The following is a 27820-nucleotide window of genomic DNA, read 5'->3' as shown; positions in this document are numbered from 1 at the left end:
ATCCTCACAAAGGCGCAGTGTGTCTTTAAAAGGTTGAACGACGAAGTACAATTTCTCTGCTCCAATTTGTTATCCTAGTCATCAACCTTGCGCAGTACCACGGAATATAGGCGGTTCACTATCAGCATCTTGCACCATGGACGCGGACAGGAACCCAAAGCTGTGGAGATTCCTAATATTAGACAAAAAGATGACGTTTCCCATATTATTGTTGCTGATACAGAGGGCCTCCAAAATAGACGCACAGGACAGTGGCATGGAAGAACTTGCAACTGAGAAAGAGGCTGAAGAAAGTCATCGACAGGACAGCGTTAATTTATTGACATTCATTTTACTGCTGACCTTAACAATTCTTACCATATGGCTATTCAAACACAGAAGAGTTCGCTTTCTTCACGAAACCGGGTTGGCAATGATATATGGTGAGGTTACCAGCTAAACTACTGGGAACGACGCATTTTATTCGTCCACGTATGATTGATGTTGTATACGACTGTCATTAGCCTTGTTGTTATTCCGTTCAAACAACGCTGTGTTTAAGCTACGTAATACATTGCAGTGGGTAGCCTATCTTATGTGGAATGATGGAACGTCCATCTATTCTATTGGGGATGAGGTTCTGCGACGGTTCGCATGTTTTGGACGACGGCGTAAGTCCACAGAAGTAGCCTTCGCTGCGTGCAACGAGTAGCCTAGTTAACATTGTGATAAGAAACAGCCTCAACAACATACGCGTCAGCTGCTGGACAGATATTACACAAAATATAATGTGCCTTAAAACGACTAAAACGAAAATATGTATTTCAAAGCAACAGTAGGCTATAGGCCTACGTGGAAATGTGGTTCAATCTCCGTGTAGCCGGAAAGAACTGGCTGTTCTGAAGCACCAAATCGTGCGCCACTACAGTTTCGGGAACGTGCTACGTTAGCGTATATCTCAAGATGTGGCAGCACAACCTGCATCCGAAAATGCTGTGTTATTATAACACATGCTGAGCATTCTCGGTGTTACGACTACCTGTTTCAACTTTCTCATGTTCTGACAATTTCTTTCTAAGAAAACATTACAGTTCACGCTGTTTACACAAAGTCACGGATCAGTTTACCCTACTCGCGATAGTGGCGCAATTCTACAATGCAAGCATCACCTGACCATGGCATGAGGTCACTCACTCAAATTTTCTTTGATTCCACAGTTCCCCGTAAGCATCCCGAAAGATTAGATCCATGAAAAAAACTGTCGTGGGCCACGTTCCGCTGTTGTATGTGTCTAGATCCAAGTTACATAGACTCCACTCAAAAGATTGCAATGGGACATTTCTGCAGTTTATTGTGCAATTCGTAATAACTCGTTTTAATACTTGCAATATTCCCTACGTTTGTGCTCTGTTCTACAGTACAACAATGATTCTTCGCCACCCTTTATCTTACTGGCCCAGTTCAACTGTTTTACTGTCGCCATTCATTAACCTGAGAATTCTTGTGGAGCAGTTATGCATAGTTTTAAACTGGTTCCTTCAGTAGTTGTGGTGTTGTATAGAAGCACAAAATGTAAGGCAGCCCAGATACGGTTTAAGCACACCTAGTAAAGATCTTACAGGAGTGTGCACTTTTTCCTTGCTTCGTTTTCATGTTGCAGATTTTTTGTTTTAGGCCGTTGGTTAGCTAGGTGTGAAGGTACTTTCCTAGTAAAAAGTACCTGCTATTTGTTCCCCAATCAAATCTTAGACATCCTTTTCTTTAAGATGAGCTATAGTGTCCTTGATTGCCTTGATAGTAGTGACCTCCAAGTCATCTCCTTTCAGAGGTGTGTCGTCATTCTCCTTGGCTATACTTACAATTGGGCTTTTAAATTACTAGGCCCTCTATGTTAACCCACAATCAGATTGTGTGCTCATTGTGGCATAGCATGTGAAGGCATGGGAGGACTATTCATCTCCTGTGTTGAGAGTAAGCAGGGTTCTGGAGGTGCCATCTAACTGAATTAAACAAGGAAGGAAGTGTTCTATAGCTCAAACGTGTGAAATCAAAACAGGATGTGTGTGTGTTTTAGTAGACATTAAGTATTAAGTTTGTATGATAAGTCTGTATGATATCCCATGTCTGTGTTCTGAGCATTGTGTCGAACTGAATACCGGTTGTGATGATGAGAATAAACATTTTGGGTGTAAAAACATGGCAAGACAAAGAAACTGGGTGCTCCTTCTGACTTAACCCAGCTGCAGAGCCAATGGCCGGGTTTCCCAGATTCGTTAAGCTCTTAACACTAAGAGCTTCTTAAGACGCTCTTGGCATTAAGAGCTTCTTAACGAATCTGGGAAACCCGGCCAATGCTGACAGTGCTCTGAGCAGGGGCATCATCGTTAGACCCTATTTTTACTGGGGCACTTGTCCCAGTATAAATCTGCTGTGCCCCAGTATAAATCTGCTGTGCCCCAGCCAAATCTTAAATTAAAGTTTTAACAATGTACTTCATTAGTCAGTGCATTCATTTTGATCATAATCCCGGAAAGAAATTAACGCAGTATCCCAATCAACGCTTGTAAAATCAAAGCAGTTTAACCGAAAACACAAACCGATGCCCGCAGAATTCCATGTCAGCGTGCTCTTCTGAGCTTGCCAATTAGCCACTGCAGCACGCTCACAGAAGTCCAGGTGTTGGACTCGGCACACAAGTCAAAATGTTGGTAGTTTCTAAATGATGGGCCTTGGCTAAACATAAAAACAATATTACATGAAGCTCAAAAAACAGTATTTGTGCTAAAATGAATGCGAAGATTTGCACGCTCGCATTAACTACTGATGTCCTTGCCAAAGCTGATATCAAACTTGGGTCCATGAACTGTTGTATGGTGGGTTAAGCAAGGGGAGTTTCTATAGCCTAGTAATGTATTGTGCGCAGCAAGCTTGGAAGAAAAAAAGGGATATGAATAGGGGCCTGTGCCCCAGTAGAGCTTTATGTCTAACATCGCCCCTGCCTCTGAGCATCAAATTTTATTACTTGGCAAGACAATTTCACAGGCTTATATCCTGATCAACTCTCTTCTCTCCTTTTTTCTTCTCTCCTCGCTCCTCCTCCTTTCTCCTTCTTTCCTCCTCTCCTCAGGTTTGTTGGTGGGTGTGATTCTGCGATACGGCATTCCCGCCACCAGCTACCACAACAAGACCCCGCCCAGCTGCATCCTGAAGGAAGGGCCAGTCAGCACCCTGCTGCTCAACGTCAGCGGCAAGTTCTTTGAGTACACCCTCAAAGGGGAGATCAACTCCCGGGAGATCCACAACGTGGAGCAGAATGACATGCTGCGCAAGGTAAATACAGTGGCAGCATTTCAGTTCCTTGTTGTTCTCCTTCCCAATTTACGTTTCCATTTTGTCAGTTAGCAGACGCTCTTATCCAGAGCGACTTACAGTGAGTACAGGGACATTCCCCCCCGAGGCAAGTAGGGTGAAGTGCCTTGCCCAAAGACACAACATCATTTTTTGCACAGCCGGGAATCAAACCGGTAAACTAGTGATTTAATAGCCCAATTCCCTAACCACTCAGCCATCTGACCCCCACTTCTTTCAACGTGGGAAGTAGAAAGGGTCTGCCTCGTTCCCCGCTCCCCTTTTCCACACTTCCGAGAGTGCTTCATTGTGCCTGTGAAACGCTCATTGATTTCCTTCACTTAGATGAAATGCGCTTTATGAACATCTGTAGGTTAATTGATTGATTAATGGATTGAGAGCATGTGGTCCAGTCAGAGGGGCTCTCATCCAGGGAGACAATAGAAAAGCTCAGCTGGAACTCGGTTCCAACCCACCATGCCAGATCCCACTATACCTCTAACTATATAATCATCATTAAGCATCTGTTCTAGGGTGCAAAGTAGCATCGAGAGTTTCCAGTTACAGGGCTTTTGTTGTCAGCGGTTTATGTTTAACTGTAAAACGATCTAACTCTCATTTAATTCCACAGGTGACTTTTGACCCTGAAGTATTCTTCAATATACTGCTACCACCCATAATATTTCATGCTGGATATAGTCTAAAAAAGGTATGTCTAATTAACACATTTTTCTTCAATACCGTGGTGAAGTTTATACCTATCGATTTGACTTGTCTAAACCGTCTCATCTTACATTACATTTACATTTATTCATTTAGCAGACGCTTTTATCCAAAGCGACTTCCAAGAGAGATCTTCACTCAGTTGTTATTTAGGTTGCAGTAACAGGTTATTTATGACAAGAGATTCACCAGCATCACACGCAGTAGCAGTGTCTTATGTGTAGCACATGAGTTGTCCAGCTGGGTAACTCCCCGCCACAACCAGCTGTCTCATTGGATAGCCGTTGCCTTTCAAAGCTCCCATTGGCTATCAAAGCACAGACCGTTGGCTGACAGTGAATACTGTAGGTTTTTAGGGAGGAAATGCAGACCAGACATGTTTCACTGCTTCCTCTCCAAGGTTAACGTTTTATACAGGAAATAACATGCTATCATAGCCATCTGGCAGTTTTACATTTATACCTACAAATGGGAGTCTCACTAATTGTGATGTAAGCTTGTCTGGTGCAGTTGGTAATTTATATATTTCCTTAAGTCTATCCGTTTAAAATAAATCCTCAATGCTGTATCTATCAACACCCATAGCTGTCCTTAATCCTGTGACCCCCGTCAAGCTGTAGAATACATGTTTAAGCATGTTTGTTGACTTCAGTGCCCTTACTGCGGTTATGGCAGTATGACCTCTACTGAGGGACTTAGTGAGGGCATTACTAAAGCCCTTTATATCACAGTAACGAAAAGCACATTATGTCACGGAGCAACACAAGGTGAACATGAACGTACGTAAGATCAGCTTCGTTTGTAGCGTTCACTTTCAAGTATGGCTGGGGAAATGGGCACACACGTATAAGGCCATTTGAGCTTTTCACATTGGAAAACACTTGGGTGTTTAGGAAGCAACAATGCCAATGATGAATTCCAAAGATGTCACGTGACAATGGCCTGTTTGCTGAGTCTGAAATGTCTTCAGGAAATGGGATTGTAGGGAAGGGTGGTGGTTGTGGTGGTGGTGGGGGGCGTCGTGTCAAGGGAAAACGGTCCACAGTACATTTAATCGGCAGCAGATGTTTGACTTTACTAGTGTAATAGTGTGAGTTGAACCTCAACACTTCAAGATGGCTTGTAGTTGTGCATGACAAAACATAGTTTGTAAGTTTGTAGTTCTATTTTTGTATTCTATGATGTCGACAATGTGTGGGTGTAGAACCCTTTCGAGGAGAATTAGGTTCAGGTTATGGGGGATGGGGATGGTAGATGTTCTCTAGTTGACCAGGCTCACTTCTCCTTTGTATTCTCCCACTTCCTGTTTGAGGGGGCTGTGCTCAGTACCTGTTTGAAATGGGATTTCACTCTGTGGTCCACTGTGGTACACTCTGAATATGGAAGTTCCCGCCCAACCGCCATTGGGGGTGTCTGGTCCCAATCTGCAGCTGCCTGACTTCTGGATTCATATTCTGGGTCTGATTTCTGGTTCGCGTCTTCATCTCACCACCCCGACCCGAGAGCAGAAACGCACAGTTCGCGTCTAACGTTCCGAAATCACCGGAGGACGAGTCGGATTGAACATTGAATAATGAATACGTTATTGTTGCTATCGATCCTCTTCCCCACGGCTCAGCTCCTTCCAGGAGGACCTGCCACAGAGAGGGCCTGGAGGAGGGACGCTCTCGCGGCCAGCCAGTCATCAGTATCAGCTATCATGAGTCATAGTTTATTTTACAGCGAACCATACTCCCTTGGGACTGTGTGTGGGCGGGTGGACGAGCGCGGGCGTGAGCGCGTGTGTGTGTTTACCCATGTTTATGAGGGAAGGGGTCGTCCATCCATGACTGAAAGGGACCCAGTGGACCCCTGTCTAGCTCCCTGTTGAGAACAGAAAGGTTGCTTGTGTCGCGAGGGAGATGGCAGTGCGCTCCGCACCGGAGGCAGTTCCGTCTGACGGTCCGGGAGGATTAGCCGGGAGCTTTACCTTCCCAGCCCTTCCTGTACTTCACCAACAGTAACTGCGAGTGTGTTTGGCTGTTATGCTGGTTGATCCAGCTGGCTGGTCTCGATGTTAATGAGCTGCTCCGAGTTCACAAAAGCCCTTTCATGTGGTATTGGATGCGTTTTGGTTCTGTTTAGGTTTTTTTGTAGTAGCATGGAGTCCTAATTCATGTGCTGATCATGTCATTAGGGCTCCTTGCTGGCCAACAATGAGACGCTGGTTTGAACAGAAATCATTGTGGACAAAAGGAAAAGTCGAAGATCTATTGAATCAGAGGCGCTGTTTGCTGATGACTGTTTGCTTCCTTATCTCTCCTATGTTCTGTTAAATCACATGAATGTCACATGACCGTCACATTGTTTGTCCTCTTTCAGAGACATTTCTTCAGGAACCTGGGCTCTATAATAACATACGCCTTCCTGGGTACTGCCACTTCCTGTTTTGTCATCGGGTGAGTTAGTATTCATAGCTTTTGGTCAACGCAGCTGTACCTCTATAAATAATCCATTTATTAAACTGTATTATTTTTGACTGTGCATGTAACATCTGACCTTACTGTACTTGTTGCCTTGACAACATTCTGTCATTGACTTGTTGGCAATCCGACCCTGCAGGAACTTGATGTATGGGGTGGTCAAACTCATGCAGTTTGCAGGACAACTCACAGATAAGTTCTACTATACTGACTGCCTCTTCTTTGGTGCCATCATCTCAGCAACAGACCCAGGTACTCTACTCGTCCCACATACTACACCATACTATACCATACTTCACTACACCATACTATACCATACTTCACTACACCATACTATACCATACTTCACTACACCATACTATACCATCCTTCACCACACCATACCTCACCACACCTCACCATACTATGCCACACCTCACCATGCCATAACATACTATACCCTACTTCACCACACCTCACCGAGCTAAACCATACTATTCCATGATATACTCTACTTCACCATGCTATACCATACTTCACCATGCTACACCATAGTATACCATACTTCACCACACCATACTACACTATACCTCCCCCCTACTAATGACAAGAAGCAATTGAAATGTCCACACCCAAAATGAGCACAGAGCAGGGGTTGTGTTAGCATGTTGGGCTTGTGATGATTGTTATGAGGCCATGTGACGCGTTAACGGTCAGCGTGTGCGTGATTGCAGTGACCGTCCTGGCCATCTTTAACGAGCTCCATGCGGATGTGGATCTGTACGCCCTGCTGTTTGGAGAGAGCGTCATGAACGACGCCGTGGCCATCGTCCTCTCCTCGTAAGTCCCGGCCCAAACCGCGTCCAGGAATCAGACTTTTTTGGTTCTTTTAGCCCAGACACGGCTGTCTGTCTGTGGGCAAGACTCCGAGGCCTCCTTGTCTCCTTGAGCGGTTGAAATACCACACTGAGGTGACAGACAGAGCCTGCGTCAGTAACTCCATTTATCAGTGTTTGAGAAGTTGTCCTCTGCCTCCCCCTGCTGGACACACCTAGTAAGTGCCAGACATTTCTTTTTTTGCTGTGATGTCTCAGAAGGATAAGGTTCCCAGGCAAAAGCTCCTTGGTAAATCACGGGAAGATATTGGTACATGTGCTTCTGTGGTTTATAAGAATGTGTTTGTATATTTTATCTTGTCGTCTTCAGGTCTATCGTCGCCTACCAGCCTAGCGGAGCCAACACGCACACGTTCGATGCCGCCGCTTTTTTCAAGTCCGTGGGGGTTTTCCTGGGAATCTTCAGCGGCTCGTTTGCCATGGGAGCCGTCATCGGCGTGGTCACTGCCCTCATATCCTTCCATGAAACACGGACGATCCCATCTGTGGTGATGTCTCTAAGGCAGTGGTTCCCCACCCTGGTCCTCAGGGCTCCCCGTGCCTTGCCTGTTTGACATGTTTCCCTGCTCCAACACACCTGATTCAAATGAATGGGTCGTTATCCAGCTCTGCAGAAGCCTGTTAACGACCCATTCATTTGAATCAGGTGTGTCGAAGCAGGGAAACATCTCAAACAGGCAGGACACGGTGACCAGGTTTGGAAACCACTGCTCTAAGGCTCTGTCAGATGACTTGGTACCTGGAGTGTTGTGGGGGGTGGTGCTGGTGGGGGGGGGGGGGGGGGACAGAGGTTGGGTCCAGGAGGAGGACACTGAGGTGGGTGGGGGTCCGCAGAACGGGTGTGTTTCTTTAACTGTCTTCCCCACGTCACCAAGTTCACCAAGCTGCACTGCTTCCCCCTGCTGGAGACAGCCCTCTTCTTCCTCATGTCCTGGAGCACCTTCCTACTGGCCGAGGCCTGCGGGTTCACAGGTGAGGGGTCAGGGGGGAGAAGGTCAGGGGGTCAGTGGTGAGGGAGGCTGAGGATCCAGATGTAGAGAGCCAGTCCAAGTATGACGGATACAGTAAATGTTTTCAGTGGTAGTCACAGCCGAGGGAACCCTCCTCAGTTCTGCGTCGTGGGAGTTGGTTGAAGCAGGGCAGTTAATTGGCCCACAGGGTGTCCTAAGCTGAATGTCTGGCAAACATATAGCTGAGGAAAATGACGTGAAAGAATAAGCAGATTAAACGGCATAATCCTTTATGTTTGCCCGCAGGCGTGTGTGTGTGTGTAATCCCCTAAACATTGTAAAGACGGGCCAATGAAACGTCCTCTTGTGTTCTCGCCTGACCTGTGTTGTTCCTCAGGGGTGGTGGCTGTGCTGTTCTGTGGGATCACCCAGGCTCACTACACCTACAACAACCTGTCAGAGGAGTCCACCAAGAGGACCAAGCAGGTGAGAGGGGGGGAGAGAGGGGAGAGATGGGAGGGGAGGAGGGAGGGAGGGAAGAGAGGGGAGGGAGGAGGGGAGGGGAGGAGGGAAGGAGGGAGAGGGAGGGGGAGATGTAAGGGGAGCAGTAAGTTGTTCTCAAGTGTAGTGTCCTCTACTGGACCCTCCGAACACCACTCTTTTTCTTTTATAGCTGTTGTGTAATGACTGCTTTAAAAGAGTACCTGTGTTCTCGTGCCAGATGGCCAATTGATCAGCCAGCTGTGACCTTAATCAGGGCTGCACCAGGGTCTTCTTCTCCCTGCAGTGACGGGAGCCCCAGAGAGGGGGCGCTGACGAGATGTTAATTCGCTGCAGACAGCAGGCCGCATCAGACTGTCGTCTTTGGAGGCTTTGTATTAAACTTGAGGAGTCGTTTGAATATGTCAGGGCAGACTTCACTGAAGGTTAGAACTGTCAAAATGGATTAGCGCTGCGTAGTTATGTGTGTGTGAAGGAGAGAGCAATGTGAGTACCATGTGTAATTCTGGTTCTTCACGCCTGGTCACATTAACAGTCATGGAGGGGGGGGGGATCTGTAGGAAAGATCTTCTCACCCTCCCTCCCTCCTCGCAGCCCCCCCCACCCCGCCTGCCCCCCATGTGTCCGGGCTGACTGTGCTGCTGTGGAGTGGGGGGGAGATTAGTGTTCTCAGCTCTGGAGTCATGTCCAGCAGCCTCTCAAATGATCTCCACTCCTAAAGGAACACGTACAAGGACTCTGTCTCAGGTCCTCAGGTCTTCCTGGAGCAATGACCGATGGCAAGAGAGCGACAAAGGATTCGCCACCCTTGGGTGGACTTGAAGGAATGAATGTCTGTCTGTACAGGCCCCCCTGTGGTTTAATTCCTACTGGTTCGAACCCCTTTAAACGTTTGGCGGAATGACAATGAGACATGATGTTTGGTGTTTGTTATTGACACTTGGACTCTGTCTCTTTTTTCTTCAGCTGTTCGAGGTGCTGCACTTCCTTGCAGAGAACTTCATCTTCTCCTACATGGGGCTGGCTCTGTTCACCTTCCAGAACCACATCTTCAGCCCCATCTTCATCCTCGGGGCGTTTGTATCCTTTCACTGAACCGCACGGCTCCTTTAACCCAACACAGAGCTGCACCACCGCCCGCTAAGACCGAAACCGGGTCCCCAATCCCTTAATTTATACTTTTGGCGATGCAGAAGCTGTCCTTTTATAAGGTATTTCTACTGTTGTATGTAGCATGCAACAGTACACTAAATAGCTTGGGAGTATAGAGTGTTGGCATGCAGCCAGTCTCTCACCTTAGTCAAAGTGACTGTGCTACATCTGTATGTGCTGCATTCACCCGAGCTCCACAGCGGTCGCACGCGTGTTGTTGACCAGGCGTGTAATCTGGCGGTCCAACCCACTGTCCTAACCCCGTCCCACCCTTATAACCACCTCGTAGCCTCGCTCGATATAGCTGTTAAGCCAGTGTCCCTGTAGGTCCTCCAGGGTTGCTGAGTGCAGTCAGGTTCACCCTCTGTCTGAGCCAGCGCAGATGAACCAGAATCCTGTCAGACTTCTGGCACGGCCCGGCGACGTTTCAGGCTCACGCACGCCATCTTGTTCGTCTTCCATTGTTGATTTTGGCAGGGGCGTGGCCTGGACAGGAAAGGTCCCCCTTTTTGAACTTGTTGCTTTCTGGAATTTGACCTGTTGCTTCCTTTGACCTTTGACCTCCCCGTCAGTTTGCCATCTTTATAGGGAGGGCCTTCAACATCTACCCTCTGTCCTTCCTGCTCAACCTGGGCCGCAGACAGAAGATCAGCGGAAACTTCCAGCACATGATGATGTTTGCAGGTGTGTCAAGGCTGCGCGTGTTCCTACTGTGACTCTGTTTCCGATAGCTCAGGACTCACCAGGCAGGAGTCCGAGGAATAAGCTAGCTAACCAGGGTATAGTGGAGAAAGGTACAGCTTAATGGTTAGAGCTCAGCTTAAGTTCAAAACCTCCCCCTTGTGATGGATGTGGCTTTGAATAAATGAATATATGATCAGTATTATCTGGGCTGGGTGTATTATCTGGGCTGGGTGTATTATCTGGGCTGGGTGTATTATCTGGGCTGGGTGTATTATCTGGGCTGGGTGTATTATCTGGGCTGGGTGTATTATCTGGGCTGGGTGTATTATCTGGGCTGGGTGTATTGAGGCGCTGGCTGTGTTGTGCTTCCTGCAGGGCTGCGAGGGGCGATGGCGTTTGCCCTGGCCATCCGGGACACGGCCACTTACGCCCGCCAGATGATGTTCACCACCACGCTGCTCATCGTGTTCTTCACCGTCTGGGTGTTTGGAGGCGGGACCACCCCCATGCTGTCCTGGCTACACATCAGGTCTGTCTGTCTCCGTCTCTCTCTCTGTCTCTCTCTCTGTCTCCGTTTCTCTGTCTCTGTTTCTCTCGGTCTCTCGCTGTCTATCCATCTGGATCTCTACATCTGTGTCCATGGTAACGGCTCGCAATGTCCTCGTTCAGCAGTCACGCCACCGTTCTCTGCTCGTGACGGCAGTCGCCGGTTTTGTCCAGAAGAGGGTGCTAGAGATCCCCCCCCCCCCCCACTGCCTCTCTCCCTCTGTCACCATGATAACCGTCGGAACCCCCCCCCCCCCACGCTCCACCCCCCGCCCCCTGCCCGCCCCTGCCCCAAACCCGCTGTAGCCCCGCGGCTCGAGATGACGAGCGTTGACCTGTGCCACGTCAGACGGTCCCCCTGACTGATCCCAGTGTCTGCAGTGTCCCTGTTGAACCACAGTACCACCAGCTGCTTCTGCTGTGCCTGCGTCACAACCACGTCTCTGGCCCGGAGAAGCATAGGCGCTGCTGCTGTTCCTCTGTGGCCCATCCACCCCAGACCAGGGGGCCTAGCAGGCTGGCGGGACCCCTGCCAGACCTGCGATTGGATCAAAATAAAGAGGATTATGGGTGGTAATGTGGCTCAGAACGACTCAGTCTAACATGGAGAGATGCTGGTTGCTGCTGTTTTGGGAGGATTTTACTAGACCTCCACTCAGACAGTCAGCCTGCTGGCCAGACACTCGTCACCATGGTGACCAGGGGGGCAGCCTGAGAATTCCAGGGAGCGTGTGGAACCCAGACTGTGGAGCGACAGTCGAATCCTGGGTTCAGACGAGGGTATCTGGACAGGTCGTCCGGATAGACGTGGTTGGCCCGGCTATCAGGGGCTGTGTGGAGGAGCAGCCAATCGTGGAGGAGGATTAGAGGAGCAGCCAGTTGTCAAGGAGGATAGGAAGAGCTGCTGCTCTCTGTTACCGGGCTTTGTTTGACAGTGTCTTTAAAACGGGGGCTTCTGCCTCTCGTCAAACATATTGGTGGTGCTTCCGACTGTGGCCAAGACAGGGAAAACTCCTCTGTTAGTGTAGCCTAAGCCAGAGTTCGGTTACCGTAGTCTAGGCTACAGTACACAAGGTCACCATGCTTTATGAACCATAGAGCCGATTATCCCTTACTTGGGCCATTAACTCAATCTCTGGGTTTTAATATTTGATAGGGATTCATGTGGCCTAAATTACTGTGTGTGCTTGCGGCGGGAAAACGCCCTCATAGTTATACCCTTCGGGACATAACGTTTGTTATGATTCGGCAAATAACTGGCTTCCAGAATAGTGTGCGAGAAGTGGCCAGTCTCTCTGTTTGTGTTTGTGGTGTTAAGTCCTGGCTGAAACCCGGGGTGTGATGAGAGACCCCCCAGGGTCTAAACATCTGCTGTTTGTCCCTGGCAGACAGAAGGATCAGGATCTGGTCCCCAAACATTGTCTTATAGGAATCTGGAGACTGATGCCAAAGAATGCCCTTTTGGGGCTTGAGTGATTATTGCTCTCTGGATAATCCTTTGGCTGGCCAGTCTGAGACCTACAGAAGTGTCGACTGCCATAACCTTTGACCCTGCTGCAGCCCCCCCCCACTCCGCCCCTAGGGAGAGCGTCTCATTGTAAAACGGCAGCCTGCGTGTGCGTGTGTTTGTGTGTGTGTGCAGACAGAAGAGGTGTTGGCCTGATGAGTGTTTGTGACGTTGCATGTGACTGATAACTGAGCCCCCCAGGGCACACTGCTCCTCGCGGAGCCTCACGGAACGTGTCGAAATATGCCCTTAAACCCTGATCTCTCGGAACCCACTGAACCCGCAGGTGAGTGATCAAACTCCGAATCCGACTTTGTACAATGAATGAACCACCTCTGGTTTGGAAACAGTCCAGTCCGACTGTCCCAGAGAGGGGGGGCTTAGCAGGTCAGGAGGAGGAAGAGGTGGGCCGCAGGTCGCAGGGTTGCAGGTTCAGATCCCAGCGCAGACTGTATGTCACTTTGGATAGACAGCTCGGTGGTTACAGCATTTGACCTCAAATCACAAGGTCGCTCGTTCAAACCCCCACCCCCCCCTACCCAGTACGTGTCTTTGGACAAAGGGGTCCGTTAAATAAATGACAGTTATGCAGGTATCTGTAATAAGGATGTTCTTGGTTGCTAAGCGCTGATGAGCCCGCCGCGTCCTGTTTCTGCCTGGGCAGGGTTGGGGAGCACATCCAGGAGGAGGACCAGGAGCTCCAGCGGAATGAGTGGCAGTATGTCAGGTGACGTGTGGGAGGATGCACCCCCCCTCTCGCTGTGCGTCCCCTCTGTCTCACTGTGTGTCCTCACGTTGCAGCCTTCTGCTCTGGTCTCTGGTGTCAGCACTGCATGCTTGGGCCCAGCACCTGTCTGTAACTGGGAGAGGGTGGAAAAGGGGTCACTTATAGAAACATACAAAGTGTTTTTTAACGATTTTCATTTGACTTTTGATTTGCCTCGTAAGGGTCATGTGTCATGGCATTCACGGTGTATTGCAGTGGGTGCGTGGGAAATCCAATACCAGTATTTGACAGCATGCAAATACCGAAAGACTGAGTTATAGTTATGATGGTGACAAGCACGATCTACAGGTCATTACTAGCCCGTTTGTTATTTAGTGACCTGATGCTAGTGAGCATGTTACATTTTTCATCACAGGCTCGTGTGATATTGATTTAATCATTTAGCATTTTGTTAGTTGGCTAACTATCGAAGGTCTTAATTAACCTCAAACATATGTTTCTGGTAATCTAGCTAATGACGGTATCATAGTTTGTTAGGCAAATGTTTTTATTTCTTTTGCCAGATGCGCAGTGTTACTGAATTGTGCAAACTAATTCAATATAGCCGTGGTAATAATTAATATACCACGGATATAAACCAATCAGATTGGTTTATATCTTGATTTGAGCTCCCCGTTTTATAAATGAGGTTATAATGACTCCAGCAGACATGGGCCCTATTCCCAGCACAGGTAGAACTGCAGGTGGATGTGTTCATGTGGCTGTGGGCTCTGCTAGCTAGCTTGCTAGTGTTCTGGGCGTTTCTCATGCTGTTCCTTGTCTGCTTGGGAATCACTGTGGAGAATGGGTGTGACGGTGACTGTGTTCTTCTCCCTGGGCTGTCCCTCTTGGCTTTCACACTGCAGTGTCTGGGACACAGCATATTCTCTGGAGTGGTGTGGGTGTGTGTGCGGGTGTTAACGAGTGGATGTTTGTGTGAGTTACATAGTGTGTGTGTGTGTGTGTGTGTGCTTTAGGAAGCAATAAGGGTAAGTAGAGGAGTTCAACTCTTATTTTATCTGTAAACTTGTGTGAGTGTGTGTGTGTGTGTGCACCCATGAACAGTCAGGCCCATCAGGAGGAAGTCTGTACTTGAGTCGTATCCTCCACCAGACCCAGACTGGCTCTTCCTGGTTCCTCCTGAAACGGGCCCCCCCATGTTCTTTACACTTTGTTGTAGCAGGGCCTCTGACCTTCAGAACACCCCCTGAAGTTCCTCCAGACAGCTCTGTGCCTCCCTTCCTCCCCCTCCCTCCCTCCCTGCCTGCCTGCCTGCCTGCCTGTGGGTGTGTGGGGGAGGTCAGCTCGTCTGTTGGAGAGCTGCCACTCCTCCCACAGCGCCTCCCTCCCCGCAGGGCCGCTCAGACAGTTGCACTCCAGGACTTTAGCCCCACAGTCTAACGACTGACCTCAGACATCAGGAAACGCGAAACGACGTCGTTTACTTTTCCGTCACCGAGGGCAGGTTGGGGAGGAGTTACCAAGGCAGTGCTGTTTATTTATTTTATTTTGTATTAATTTTTAAACCATGTGCTGCTGCAAATCCCTACCGTGAAGAGATGGGAACCCAAGCATGTCAAACGGGAACAGATAGCACACAACCATGTGCTTTCAATTACAGACACGAAAAGTGACACGCCCTCTCGTTCCCCTGGCTGGCCTCCGTCCACATGGGCTGGACTTCGTCTTGGCCAAGTTTCAGCTTCCCTCCAAATGAACCACTTCCACTACAACAAAAGAGCCTCTGTGTTTAAAAAAAAGAAAGAAAAAAGAAACGGTGGTAACCTTTCCTTCTTCGATGGCTTGTGATCATTTTAAGCCACCTGCTAGAATAACACTGATGTGAAATTACAGAAAGACCGAAAGTGCTCATTTGGACGTGAGGATGAAACTGAAGAATAATCTCAGATCTAACCCTTAGTCTCTGCTCTCTCTCAGTGATGTTTTAATGGGGCCTGTGTGTACAAACCACACAAAAACTCACCCACCTCTCTCTCTGTCTCTCTGTCTCTCTCTCTCTGTCTCTCTGTCTGTCTCTATGTCTCTGTCTGTCTCTCTCTGTCTCTCTCTCTCTCTCTCTGTGCAGGGTGGGAGTGGACCCAGACCAGGACTTGCAGCAATGCGGAGACAACTTCCTGGTCCTCCAAGGGGTGAGTCTGGATGTTTCATCCTCATCTGCCCGCGATGAAGACGTGCGCAAATCCACCACAACCTCCCTAAATGCTCAGAAATATGAAAAGGCAGGGTTGCAACAGTTGTGAAAACCCTGTCGCTAACCTTCCGGTATGGAGGTTGAAGTGAACTAGCAGATTTGGGTTTGTGATGACTGTTTCAGCTTCTGTCTCGAAAGCTACAGGAAGGAAACAGATGTTTGACTGGTGTCTGAATGACAATCTCTATAGAAGTGAAAGAGCAGGCTCATGCAGAAGCACATTCTACGAAGAGGGGGGGGGGGGGGGGGGGGGAAGAAAGCAAGAAAAAAGTGTAAATTACAGAACATTTATGCTTTATTTGGAAGGAGATTGTATAGAGAGACAGGAAATGTGAGGGAGAGAGAAAGGGGGGAAGAACATGCAGGAAAGGTCTGTGCTGGACATGAACCCAGGACTTGAACCCCTGCAGTAAGACATTTGCTAGACATACTTACCTGGTGTCCCTGAGTACATTCTTTTGAGAGTTTGAACTGCCTTGGTCACATAAACGGATATACAGTAACAAAACGTGAATTATTAAGGACCTGCTATGCATCCCCCATTCAGCTCACACAAACAGAGAGACGGGAAGATCATTGGGTCTAGCCAGACGGATGAATAATTCACATCTCTAACCAACTGTCCAAAATGTCATGGTGTCATGTTTTTATAACCTCCCTCCCTCCCCCACCCACCCCCAACACGTGTGTGTAACTTGAGCCCCTCTGCACGGATGCAAAATGCTCACCCTCAGCAGTAATAACACTGTACAGTGTGTGTGTGTGTGTGTGTGTGTGTGGTCTTCTACCCCAGCCCTTGGTGACATTCCCGTGCCATGTGCCTGCTGGCAGCTGAGTATTGACAAGTGGCTGAGAGCGGAGGCTAGAGTAGCCTGTAGAGACTAGACATGCTACTGGAGGGGGGGAGGGGTAGAGCTGGGGAGGGGGGAGGGGGAGGGAGGGGGGGGGGGTCAAGGTGGGGAGCAAGGTGGGTAGAACTGGGGTGGGGGAGGGGGGGTGAGTAGAGCTGGGATGGGGAGGGGTGGGGGGGTGATGCGGGGGTGATGGGGGAGCTGGACTGGGCAGGGTTAGAGGTCTGTGGGCTGGACTTGGGTAGGACGGGAGGGGGCTGAGATGGTCAGGGGAGTGTTTGCCACCACGCAGTCAGAGAGAGATGTAATTACTGACACTGGTGTGTTTACCTGCAGTGGCTTAGCACTCACCATCCAGCCCCACACCTCCCTCACCCCCCCCTCTCCCCTGGCTGAGTACATTTCCACCGGGGGAGGGGAGGGGGGGGGAACCACCACGGGTGGTCTCGTCGTGGCATTCGAGTGTCATTGTGCTGCAAAACCATCCAATCGAAACCAAGTGTGGACTGTTGCTGTACCTTCTGCCAGCCTCCTGCCGGGTCGCTAATGTGCTGGTGACGAGAGGACAGATGTTCGGGGGAGAGACGAGGGTCTTCAGGACCAGAGAGTGTGACGTGTGACGTGTGTCCCTTTGTTTCCCCCAGGACGGGTCCCAGGTGGAGGGCCAGAGCAAGACCAAGCAGGAGAGCGCCTGGCTCTTCAGGCTGTGGTATACCTTCGATCACAAGTATCCTTTTGTTTTCAAAAGATGTATCATAATGATGTTTAATAGGGCATTTCTGCTTTAACGGGACATACACAGTAGAGAGGGAGAGAGAGGGAGAGAGAGGGATAGAGAGGGAGAGGGAGAGAGAGAGAGGGAGGGGGGGAGGGTGCAGGAAAGGGCCAGGGGGCAGGATTTGAACCCAGGCTCCTGCGGTAAGGCCTTTCCCTACGTGGTCGTGTAGGTGCACTCGATCGGCCCCATGGATCCCTCTCTCGTGTGGCGGTGTACTGTGGCGAGGGGCCCCATGTGTTGCTAGTCAGACACAGGAAGCTCACAGGGTACCCATCTGCTTGGGTGTTTTGGGTGTCATTAGAGGCTCATGGGAGGGAGGGGGCCTGCCAAACACCGAGGGTGTGGAGAGCAATGAGGGCTATACTTGAGACAGACGCAGAAAATAACAGACCTAAGCGAAAGCCGCCTCCCCCCCACGTCCCTCCTCCTCCCTCCACGTTAGAACAATGGCCCTGCCCGGTGTTTAATCGTCTAGCACGTCTTCAGGAAGACTTGATTGCGTTTCCATGGGGACTCTCTAAGGTGAGACACGAGCCAGACAGGCACAGCCAAGTGGAGTGGGCGGGGCTTGTTATTAGGAGGTCTGGGAAGTCTTGGGGAAGGGGAGGGTGAGTTTGTGTGTGTGTCTCACAAACTGGGGTCCAACACATGTTGGCCGGAGGTGATAAAGCTCTTTATCCCTGGGTATCAGACAGAGGGTCTTAAACCCTCCTGGGAGGACATGCATGCTGCTAATCCTCTCCCTGCCGTGTCATGCTGAAAGGTCACGGACAGGGTTACCAAGCCCATTAGCCCCGCAGCATTCTGGGGCAGGGGGGGACATCTCAGGATGCCGTCTCTGGTTCGTAGTTGGGGTTTCTCAAGCTTTTGTGCGGCTGATTCTCAGTAGCTTCGATTCCCATGGCGGCTCAGGCTAACGGTGTGGTAGCGAATTCTCTCATGAAGCCGCTGCCGCTGATTGGCCCTGGTTGGCAGTTGTTTGTTTCCTTAGCGACTGCCCCAGCTACTTGAAGCCCATCCTGACTCACAGCGGCCCCCCCCTCACCACCACCCTGCCAGCCTGCTGTGGTCCGCTGGCCCGCTGCCTAACTAGCCCTCAGGCCTATGAGGTGAGTACTGTACACACACACACACACAGACATATACATTTGCTTGGCTTGTTCATAGGCTCATATTCATGCACTGTATGTCACAGTTCACACATATGTTTACACACGGAAGCAGGCCCGAGAAACCAAGGATGTTTTGGGCGACCACGTGATTGTTTTGGTTTTTGTTGTTGTGGGTTGCTGAAAGTCTGCTGATGGCTGTGGCGTGGCCTGCAGAATCCCCTCAGAGTGGAACCTGGTGTGAAACTAGAAACTAGAAGTTTCTCAGCGTCTTCGCCTCACCCGGCACGTGACTTTGAGAATCGTGTCTTCTCTTATCTGATAAGGCAGAAGGGGTCGATCTTCAACCTTGACTATCGAGAGTGAAACTGAAGGTTTTCGTTTAACCGGTTGCCAACGCATAGAAGTGATTTCTTGACCTTTTTTTTTTACACTTTAGCCCAGATTCCACATTTGTGATGGATGTTTACTCTGTGGTCTTTCAGTTCGAGTGGTGGTGTTTTGAAGGCCCGCAAGCCAAACACAAAAAGCACGAAGGCTTTTAGAAGTTAAGAAGAGAAAGGGGAAAAAAAGGAAAAGGTTTTTACATTTAGTCTCTACAAAAGGCCTATTTAACGATACCTCAATGGTGATCTGTTTTGTGCTCCAATATTTCAGACACAGATAAGAGCCATTCACTTGAACGGTCACACTTGGATTGACTTTGGCAAATTCCCCTGTTCCTTTAGTTTCCAACACATATCACATTGGGTTGATTCCACTTGTCACACAATTGGCCATTATGGATTTATTTTTAACCGGTTCTCTAAATAGCTTACATCCCACAGTCCTGCTGGATATGTACTCAGAGAAAATGTTCTTGTGCCGGTTGCCCTATTTTCATCCCCCCTTCTTTCTCTTATTCTCTTGTGCTTTCTCTTTGTCTCTCTCTCTCTCCCCTCTCTCCCCCCCCCCTCTCTCTCTATATATATATATATATATATATATATATATATATATATATATATACGAGCCAGCATGGATTTCATACATGAATTCAGTTTATTGTTAAGATGTTCGCAACAGTCCACTGGTTTCTGTTGACGAGAGAAAGACAGAATAGGAGGATTAAATGAAAGTCTTTGTCCTCTTGTTATGCAGGGACGTTCCAAGGAGTGGAGAGACACTAGTGTGTGCTGTGGTGCACGGCCATTTTGAAGGGTGGAGTGATACTGGGGAGTGATGAGGTCTATGGTCCAAACCTGCTCTTGGCGTTCTAGAACCTTCTTCCTCCACTAGCTATTTAGCGCATTTGTTTCTTAACACAAGCTCTAAATGTTACAAAAATAGGGGCAGACCAAAACTACTTCTGCTTTGTTTCCATTTTGGAAAACCCCAGACATCTCTATCGATCTTTCACAGCCCAGTGGGTCTAGTTAGAATTTTCCTTTCGTGTGACGTTTTTCTTTTTGGTACTCTTTCCCCAGCAGCTATATGTTGGGGCAGAGTGGTTACATAATGCTGATTACTTAGTTGGATCCCTCTCAGAGTAATCCCTGTTTTGACCGTCAGTGAACCCACCATGTGCCATAAGCCAACACTCTGGGGTTAGCAGGGGGACCACAGGGGTCTGCACTGTCTCATTGATCCCCAGGCCTATCCAATCAGAGCTGTGGAAACTCCTGCTATGGTTGAGAAAGTATCGACCCCCCCCCCCCCCCCCCCCCCCCCCCCCTCCACCCTCCCCGTCCAAATCCATTCAGCGTGTCCATAGATTGAGTTTTTGCTACACCACAGAACCGAACACAGACATTCCACCTCCGCCCTGGGGTGCGTTGGAGTGGAGTTGATCAGCTGCGTTCAGGGGCTCCGATCTGACGCATGCCTGTTGCGTCGTCTCGTCTGCGTCAGAGCCTGGATGCAGAACTAAGTGGATGTTTCCTGTCTTTCGTCTGTATGTATGACTCCACAGTCGCCCTCAGAAACCTTTTGTTCAGTTTTTTTTTTGTGAGCGCGAGTGCGTCTTGGGTTTCCGTGGCAAACCTGTCGGTCTGTGTGTGTGTGTGTGTGTCTTGGTCCTCCTCCTCCCCTCATGTCTCCTGGGGGTGTGTGTGTGTGTGTGTGTGTCTGCAGAACCACGAGCAGCTGAGGGACAACGACTCGGACCTGATCCTGAACGACGGGGACCTGAGCCTGACCTACGGCGACGCGGCCATCACCGCCAACGGGGCCTCGGCGGGCGGGGGGGCGGCGGGCGGCTCCGGCTGGGGCGCCAACGGCAGGAGGAGCGGCAGCACGTCGGAGGAGGCCCTGGAGCGCGAGCTGGACACCCGGGACGAGGAGCTGCTGAGCAGGGGGACGCGCCTCGTGTTCCCCATCGAGGACCACGCCTGACACCCCCCCTCCCCTCCCCCACGCCCCGCCATCCCCGACCACCCCGCCCGCCTGACCTCACTGACCTCGACGCCGCCGCCCCTCCTCTTCGCCTGCACACACACCTCCTCCCCTTGCTTGTTTGCCAGAAAGGGTGGAGTGGGTTTGTGGAGGAGGGGGAGGGAGGGGTTCAGGCTTCCGACTCTCGCGTTGTCCCTGGAAGACTGACCTCCAGGCCCCAGGAGAGAGAGAGAGAGAGAGAGACAGAGAGAGACAGAGAGAGACAGAGAGAGACAGAGAGAGACAGAGAGAGACAGAGAGAGACAGAGAGAGACAGAGAGAGACAGAGAGAGACAGAGAGAGACAGAGAGGAGAAGAAGACAACAGCCCTCGCTGTGATACGGTGACGATATGTAGATGTTTCTGTACTCTCCTGCTTTTGAGGGAGGGGGAAACCCTTTTTTTTGTCAGGGCACAGCCTACCCTCCTGGGGAAAACTCAATCAATGCAATGTGATGGGTGTTGAAATGGGAGTTACACAACATCAGTTACTGTGCTGCCATGTAGGGCGAGCTGGAGCTGTGTGTGTCTCAGTGTGTCACTCCAGGCGGATGGAAAAACCCCAGGGAGCAAGCCAGCTCACGGTCTCTCATTCAGCACCCTCTCATTCCTCAGCATCATCCCCCGCCCTCATCCATCAAACCTCTGGGTGGGGAATCCCCACTCGATATTCTGGTATTGTTGTGATCACAACCCGACCACGGCTTGATGAGAGTTGTGTTGTGAGCATGCTGCAGTGAGGTCAATCTGCCATTGGAAGGGGGTGAGAGGCAAGGCAATTATCTTTTTACCATACGTGTGTGCACATGCGCGTGCACGCGTGGAACATTAGTTCCAAACACAATCGCCACTTTTTTTATTTTTCTCTCATCGCATTTTGGAAATGACAACGAATAATGCCATTGGTGAGAGTGTGCTGTATGTATGTATGTTCTGTTGCCTGATAAGGCATGACTGAAAATATACAGCAGAATCTTGTAGAATAACGTAACCGAAGATGAAAATTCCTGTCATGGTTCTGGCTTCGCTGTTTTCGACTGCGTACCGCCCTGTGGAACTGGGGCCTGACTTGACATGAAGAGAGCAACAATCCAGGAAGTTTCCCTGAGGCTTCACAACCACCAAGTCCACTCCCTCGCTTTACAACCGCCAACCCTGCCCCTGTTCATAATCATTTATATATATATATCTTTCTAATTCTTCAAACCTGTGCACAGCATGTACTGTGCCTTTACACCATATATTTCACTCGACAGCCTGAGGTCAAAGGTTAAAAACGATGACTTCATGTATCTTGTTCAAAGGTTAGAATGACTTGCAAACACTCTGCAACACCTTCCACACAATAACGTAAAAAAAATAAAAAATGATAACGTAAGATCAATCACCAAAAGGAAATGTAATTGACCCCAGCCCTGTCGATGTGATTCTACAGGTTGCACTGTGTGACGAATAGAAAGCTTTACTGTTTTATACAGTATCTTTGCAGGCTCCTGTCCTTTTGTATTTTTTTTTTCCTCACTATATCTTTGAATGCAGATCATCCTAATAACGTCCGCTAGTGATATCACAGAACCGAGGGAACCCTCTGCCTCACAGCTACAGCTTTAGACGAGTTCCGATTCCCATCTGGAACAGTCCTTGGCTCCACTCCAGCGATTTGTAAATGGGAGCGATGCAATTTGTCAGACAACTGTGTTAGCCTCTTCGGTGGGTCGGGCGTCTGGGGGTCTGAACCAGCTGGACTCGGCTGGCGGCCGTGCTCTTCAGCGCATTGAGCTGCGGTTTGAACGTGCTGGTGGCAGGGGGGAGGGGGATGGAGTGGGAGTATCACCCCCCCCCAGCAGAAACACGTGTTTGTTTGTGTGTGTGCCCCCCATCTGCTTCAATGTGTATCGCATAATATGAACTTTTGAAAATGAACAAATCCTCTTTTGTACGTGGGTGCACTCTGCAACACATTGTTCTACTGTACGAGTTTTGTGTGTGGGTGTTTGTTTGACTCCGAGTTTAACAGAAGTGGCCCATGTGTTTCACTGTTTACATCACGACAGGGCGTTCCAAATTGTACAGGTTCTGACCGGGGAGGTAAGAGAACTTTAGAATGTGAGCCTCACACTATGGTTTTGGAGTAGGAATATGGAAATGTATCTACAGCAGTGACGCAATCCTGCCCCAAGGGTTGCACGGACCATTCAGACTCCAGTGGAATGGTGTGGGAGGAAATGTTATTCGATGTGCCGATGCAGCCGCGATCTGAAGGCATGCCTGTGTCTGGAGCACTCTGTTGTACACACACTTATTAATCACGCCACAGCCATCTCAAAGAGCCATTGTTATTAGCCATCATGTGCCCCAGGATGCTAACGGGACATGGCACCCTCTCATAAGTCAGTCAGTGTTATAAATGGCTTTTTGCGTACAACCTTGAATGCCTGCCCTGCCCAATCCCTTGAATGCCAGACTTGCAGTATCTCTGGGTTGTGAGAAGAAACAAAACACAAACGAAACAAATTGAAACTGTGAAAATACCCATGTGTCAAACATATCGCTTTGGGGAGTCTTTCCTCTCAATATGCTTGTTTTAGCAACTGAAGATGTAGTAAAACATAACAAATAAACTTCTCGTGAACAAGGCTATGAGAGGGTTGTGTAGAAGGGTGGGGGACGGGGGGGGGGGGTTACCAAGATCTAAGATCGCACTTTATGGATGGGTCTTCAGCTGTGACCTCAGACGAAGGTGTTGCACCCTGCTCCAAGGTGAGGACACTGTGTGAATCTTGTGTCCTCAAGCTGTGCTTCAGAACGTCTGTGGGTCTGCTGTTCTCCCACTGTCCAAACATGCTGTCCTTCCCACAGTAATATGAGATGTAGCTAACTGTAAATATCCTCAGTGCGCCTGTTGTCTTCAGTAGCAACAACTGGCTGCAAAGTTTTACCTGCAATGTTTTGCATGACCATGTCAGTTAAAACTGTAATAATAAACTCAAAATGACAAATGTGTTCATCATGAAGTGTCTTGTCAACACACTTGAAGACTGACTCCCTGTGTTTAGACTTCAAAAACTGCATTGTCTATATAAAGTATATTTATTGAAATATTTTTTCAGAAATGTTCTGAACTTCATTAACAACTTAGGGGTGTTTAGTTTTTTTTCTCCTAAAACGTGAATTCAAACAAAACATGAAAATACTGACGTCTCCACCTCAAACAACAAGGAGGCCTATAACTGAACTAGCACACTAAATTCACCAACCTATCTTAAAATCCCCCCTCGTTCATTTTATTCGTTACACATCGGTTGAAGGCGGTATGTGAACATCACTGAATTGCGGCAGTCCACTCGTGGCCTGAAGTCTTGGCAAAATAAAGAAGGCAGTTCCTTCTGACATTTCCATGGGATATTAAGGAATTTCACACTCAAGTGAGAGTGTCGTCAGTAACAGTGGAAGTCTGCAGCTGAGTGAATTCCAGAGGGGGGTAGGGTGTGGAATTATAGCTTTCCAGGCCTCGTTTCCTCCCTGCCCTCCCCTCCCTGCAGAACAATTGATTAAAACTCTTGAATTAGCATAGTTAGCTACTTTCTTTACCTCCCTCTACAGGGCGAGCAAACTAAAGTTAAGTACCAGCGCTCAAAATGACCCTGTCCACACGCCTTGAGGAACATCGCTTGTTAGCTGGACGGGGGGGGGGGGGGTTGATTGGGAGGAGGAGTCGTAAGCGAGGCTAAGCGTGGCGGGGCTGTGTTGTCAGCAGAGACAGCCTCCTCCTAGACGAGGCTAGTATGAGGCTGACTAGGGCCCAGTCCTGCAAGGGGATTGAGGAGGGATTAGTGCAGCTGATGATGGGACGGAAGCAGGGGCAGGACTATGGCGTGGTGGCACTAACCAACATGTCCTCCTGCCTTTGTGGATTCTAGAAGCCGGACTTCACTTGGCTCCTTTTTCCCCCCAGAAAGGTTTCCAAACCACAGCTATGCAGGGTTCTCTCTGAGAGGAGAAGACCCCTAGTCCCCTTCATTCCGTGTCTTTTTTTTTTGGACTCGTTTCAAAACGCCAGCCGCCTTAAGTTTCTCCCATTCCTTTCAACCCCTGAACAGCAGGCACCTGAAAGAGAGCATAAAAAATATTCAGTGACGATTCAGGCCTTTAGTTTAATGTGGACCCAATGGAACAGTATGACATGTACTGACACGGAAAGAGCTGCAATAACAATCCAGTCTCCCCTGAGGACAGTTTTGATGCTCTAGGCCTTGGCACCCCATTATCACCTGAGCCGTTCATCCTATGGTAACCAGTTCCTAAACCCTCCCCAGCAGAAAGACACCAGTGTCCCTGCAAAAACCCTCTCTTTGCGCCTGGTGCCGGCTTGCTGACGGCCTGGCAACCTGGCAGTAAAGGCTCCGTTTGTCTGGGTCAGTGGTGACAAGCTAGACCCAGGGAGCTCAGTCCCTTCACGGACGCTTATATACAATGTTCCCCCTGTTTGGTTCCGTGGCCTGGGGCTTGTGTGACTCACTGCCAGGGCCAGTTACACATGAGAGGAGAGGATCCCTGCCAGGGCACAAACAACAAGCTCTCTATTAGCCACAGATCAGACTCTCATTATGAGTAAAAACATTGATTTGTTTAAAGACTGGTTTTAAACTAGAGGTGTCGCTAATGAACATAACAGATAATTATCCCAGATCAGTTCATAGTTTGAAGGAAATCTGTAGTCACTCTTTCCTGTCAGAATCTTTCTTCAGACCATAACTGTACCTGGTCCTGGGTTGGTGGTGATTGTTCTGAAAGTTATTAAGCAGTACCTCTGTGTCCCATAGACATGGGCAATATTTGTTTATGTTTTCCAACTTCCTGAGAAAATGCCCTTGGATCAGAAGTAGCTGGTTACAAATCGGGGTGTTTTCATTTGACCTATAACCACAAAGATCAATCGGGAGATATGATGTGTGCATGTGAGAGAAGAAACCACGGAATGGACTTCTGACCTCCTACTGGGATATCTAGATCACCCAGAAGTGAAGTGAGAATTTCACCGGTAGGCTTTCCATAAAACAAAGCACCATATAGTAAGGGGGTGACAATGGTTTTGAATGGTAAAAATAGATGCAAAACTGTGCGTGCATGTTAGCATGTTAGTTGGATTTCTGGCCACTGTTACAACTTCTTCCTCGTGCCACTTTTGAATATGAACATAGTTCTCACAAACGGCCACACAGTTACCTCCCATACCTTGATCCTTGTCTTCTTCATGTTATTGTTATGTTTTATCCACATTGTTTTTCGGATAACCCAATTGACGCATCACTTCACTACAGTAGGCCTCAACTTGGTTAATTTGCTCGACGTTTAATCGTTCTCTCCAAGCGAAAATCGCCTCTTTTGCATCCCTTGAAGATATAAGAAACGGTTTATCCGAAGAGTAACCCTGCCCGTGGGTCATGTTCAAAACAAATTTCTCAAGTGCAGGAAATGTTGACAAATTTGAGAACCGGTACATGCGCTGCATTTCTTCCATAGGATGCAGAACCAAGTCCTCGTAGCGGATTCGGACATAATTTCTTTTCACCCAGGCGGGTGCATTCATTACCAACATCATATCATTGAGCCAGTTATCGCAAATCAACTCCATGGCGCTCGCAACATAACTTTCTGCACGGTTTACTCTGTTGTTTGGCACGAGCAGACGTTTGTATTTGTCCGTCTGCTTCTTGCTTCTCAGCACCTGTATGCTTTCCTTAACCAAAGCCTGTTTTGATTTGAGACGAGAATTGTGCACAGCTCGTGGGTCTCTGAAAAGCTGAATGATCTGAAGATTTAGTGTTGGGTCTTTCATCAATGGGATGAGCACACCTAGGTCTAAAATGCGCACACCTTTTATGACCATAACAGGGTACTTCTTGCACTCCCTTTCTAATTCTTTAATGTCTCGTTTTTGGCACTTTCCGCAAAGATCCTCGTGCACCAGTCCGATTTCATGTCTCTTGTGTGCGTTACACAAAGGTTCAGAACATATAACCTTATTCATTTTCCATCCAAATATGAATGATGTGGTAATGTTTTGGGTTCCCGCGTACAATTTTAGGACGGAGAAATCGCATCGGAAAAGAGAGTTCATCATATCCCTCACGGCTCCTTGAAGACTGCCTGCATCCCCTGGGTATAAAGCTTGCCAAATATGCCACATAGGTTCATACAAGTAAAACACATCAGGGTGTTGGTTGAACAGTTCCCCCAAGAAAGAAGACCCCGTCCTCCAAGTAGCATGCAGGTAAATGTGTATTCTTGACTGGTTTCTGATGACAACATCTTCTACCGTATCGGTGGTGTTGCTGAACTTATCCCCGTTAGTCCATAGCGCCATCGTATTCTCCATATCAGGACACCTGGGCTGTTGTTGTCCATGTTTAACGTGTGGCGATTTACTCCCGTAATCTAGCACGTATGGAATTAAGAGAAGTAATCCTGAATATCCTATTATTAAAATCAAGTATTTCTTCTGTAGTCTCCTCTTCATTTCCTCGCTTCTGTCTGTTTGTGTCTTCACAAGGGATTAGGCAGCGCTCTCTGAGCGCTGTGGTCAATTGTAGAAAAGTTTTGAACATTAAAAACCAAGTAGCCACGCCTCCTGACTGAAAACACGTCAAAATAAAAGTGTCATGACATGCATGAGATTTCTAATGTAAGGCAATATTTTGAGATCCTTCACAATTAAGATCATGCAATAGACATGCAATATTTGAATTAAAATGATAGGGCCTATCCTCACAAGTTGCAACTGATCGATTTAGGTCACTACGAGATCGGTTTTAGCCCTACATGATTTATTAGCTCTTCATCCATTGGTTTTAAAAGAGTGAAAGCGCGGTTTTAAAACTGCGTGCTTAAATTGGGGTTAATCTCCAGTTAATCAGACCATGCGGCACTATCATGCAGCTGCATACGGGCCAACCCAAAATTAA

At 48.6% G+C, this 27820-nt stretch overlaps 2 protein-coding genes across 4 annotated transcripts; one reads left to right on the top strand and one right to left on the bottom strand.

Moving 5' to 3' along the window:
- Nucleotides 1–18: 18 nt before the first annotated feature.
- slc9a7 (solute carrier family 9 member 7) lies at nucleotides 19–24498 on the top strand. Of its 2 annotated transcripts, XM_047036798.1 has the most exons (17): nucleotides 19–422; nucleotides 3107–3309; nucleotides 3959–4036; nucleotides 6412–6488; nucleotides 6652–6764; nucleotides 7226–7331; nucleotides 7698–7839; nucleotides 8254–8359; nucleotides 8735–8823; nucleotides 9805–9918; nucleotides 10563–10674; nucleotides 11050–11203; nucleotides 13392–13454; nucleotides 15580–15643; nucleotides 17201–17283; nucleotides 18338–18443; nucleotides 20556–24498. In XM_047036798.1, exons 1-17 carry the CDS (start codon nucleotides 137–139, stop codon nucleotides 20814–20816), a joined length of 2157 nt encoding a protein of 718 aa, XP_046892754.1. In that variant the 5' UTR covers nucleotides 19–136; the 3' UTR covers nucleotides 20817–24498. The 2 variants fall into 2 exon arrangements, with proteins under 2 accessions (XP_046892754.1, XP_046892755.1); XM_047036799.1 differs by lacking the exon at nucleotides 13392–13454 and having other exon boundaries at nucleotides 20–422.
- Nucleotides 22716–27687, bottom strand: chst7 (carbohydrate (N-acetylglucosamine 6-O) sulfotransferase 7). Of its 2 annotated transcripts, none has more exons than XM_047036804.1 (2): nucleotides 26082–27687; nucleotides 22716–24962 (listed from the first exon to the last, which is right to left on the bottom strand). In XM_047036804.1, the coding sequence occupies exon 1, from the start codon at nucleotides 27373–27375 to the stop codon at nucleotides 26119–26121; it is 1257 nt and encodes a 418-aa protein (XP_046892760.1). In that variant the 5' UTR covers nucleotides 27376–27687; the 3' UTR covers nucleotides 22716–24962; nucleotides 26082–26118. The 2 variants fall into 2 exon arrangements, with proteins under 2 accessions (XP_046892760.1, XP_046892759.1); XM_047036803.1 differs by having other exon boundaries at nucleotides 26091–27687.
- Nucleotides 27688–27820: the final 133 nt, after the last annotated feature.

The sequence above is a fragment of the Hypomesus transpacificus genome, chromosome 16 (assembly GCF_021917145.1).
Source record: "Hypomesus transpacificus isolate Combined female chromosome 16, fHypTra1, whole genome shotgun sequence".
Classification (NCBI taxonomy): Eukaryota; Metazoa; Chordata; class Actinopteri; order Osmeriformes; family Osmeridae; genus Hypomesus; species Hypomesus transpacificus.
This window is presented reverse-complemented; position numbering and strand designations above follow the sequence as displayed.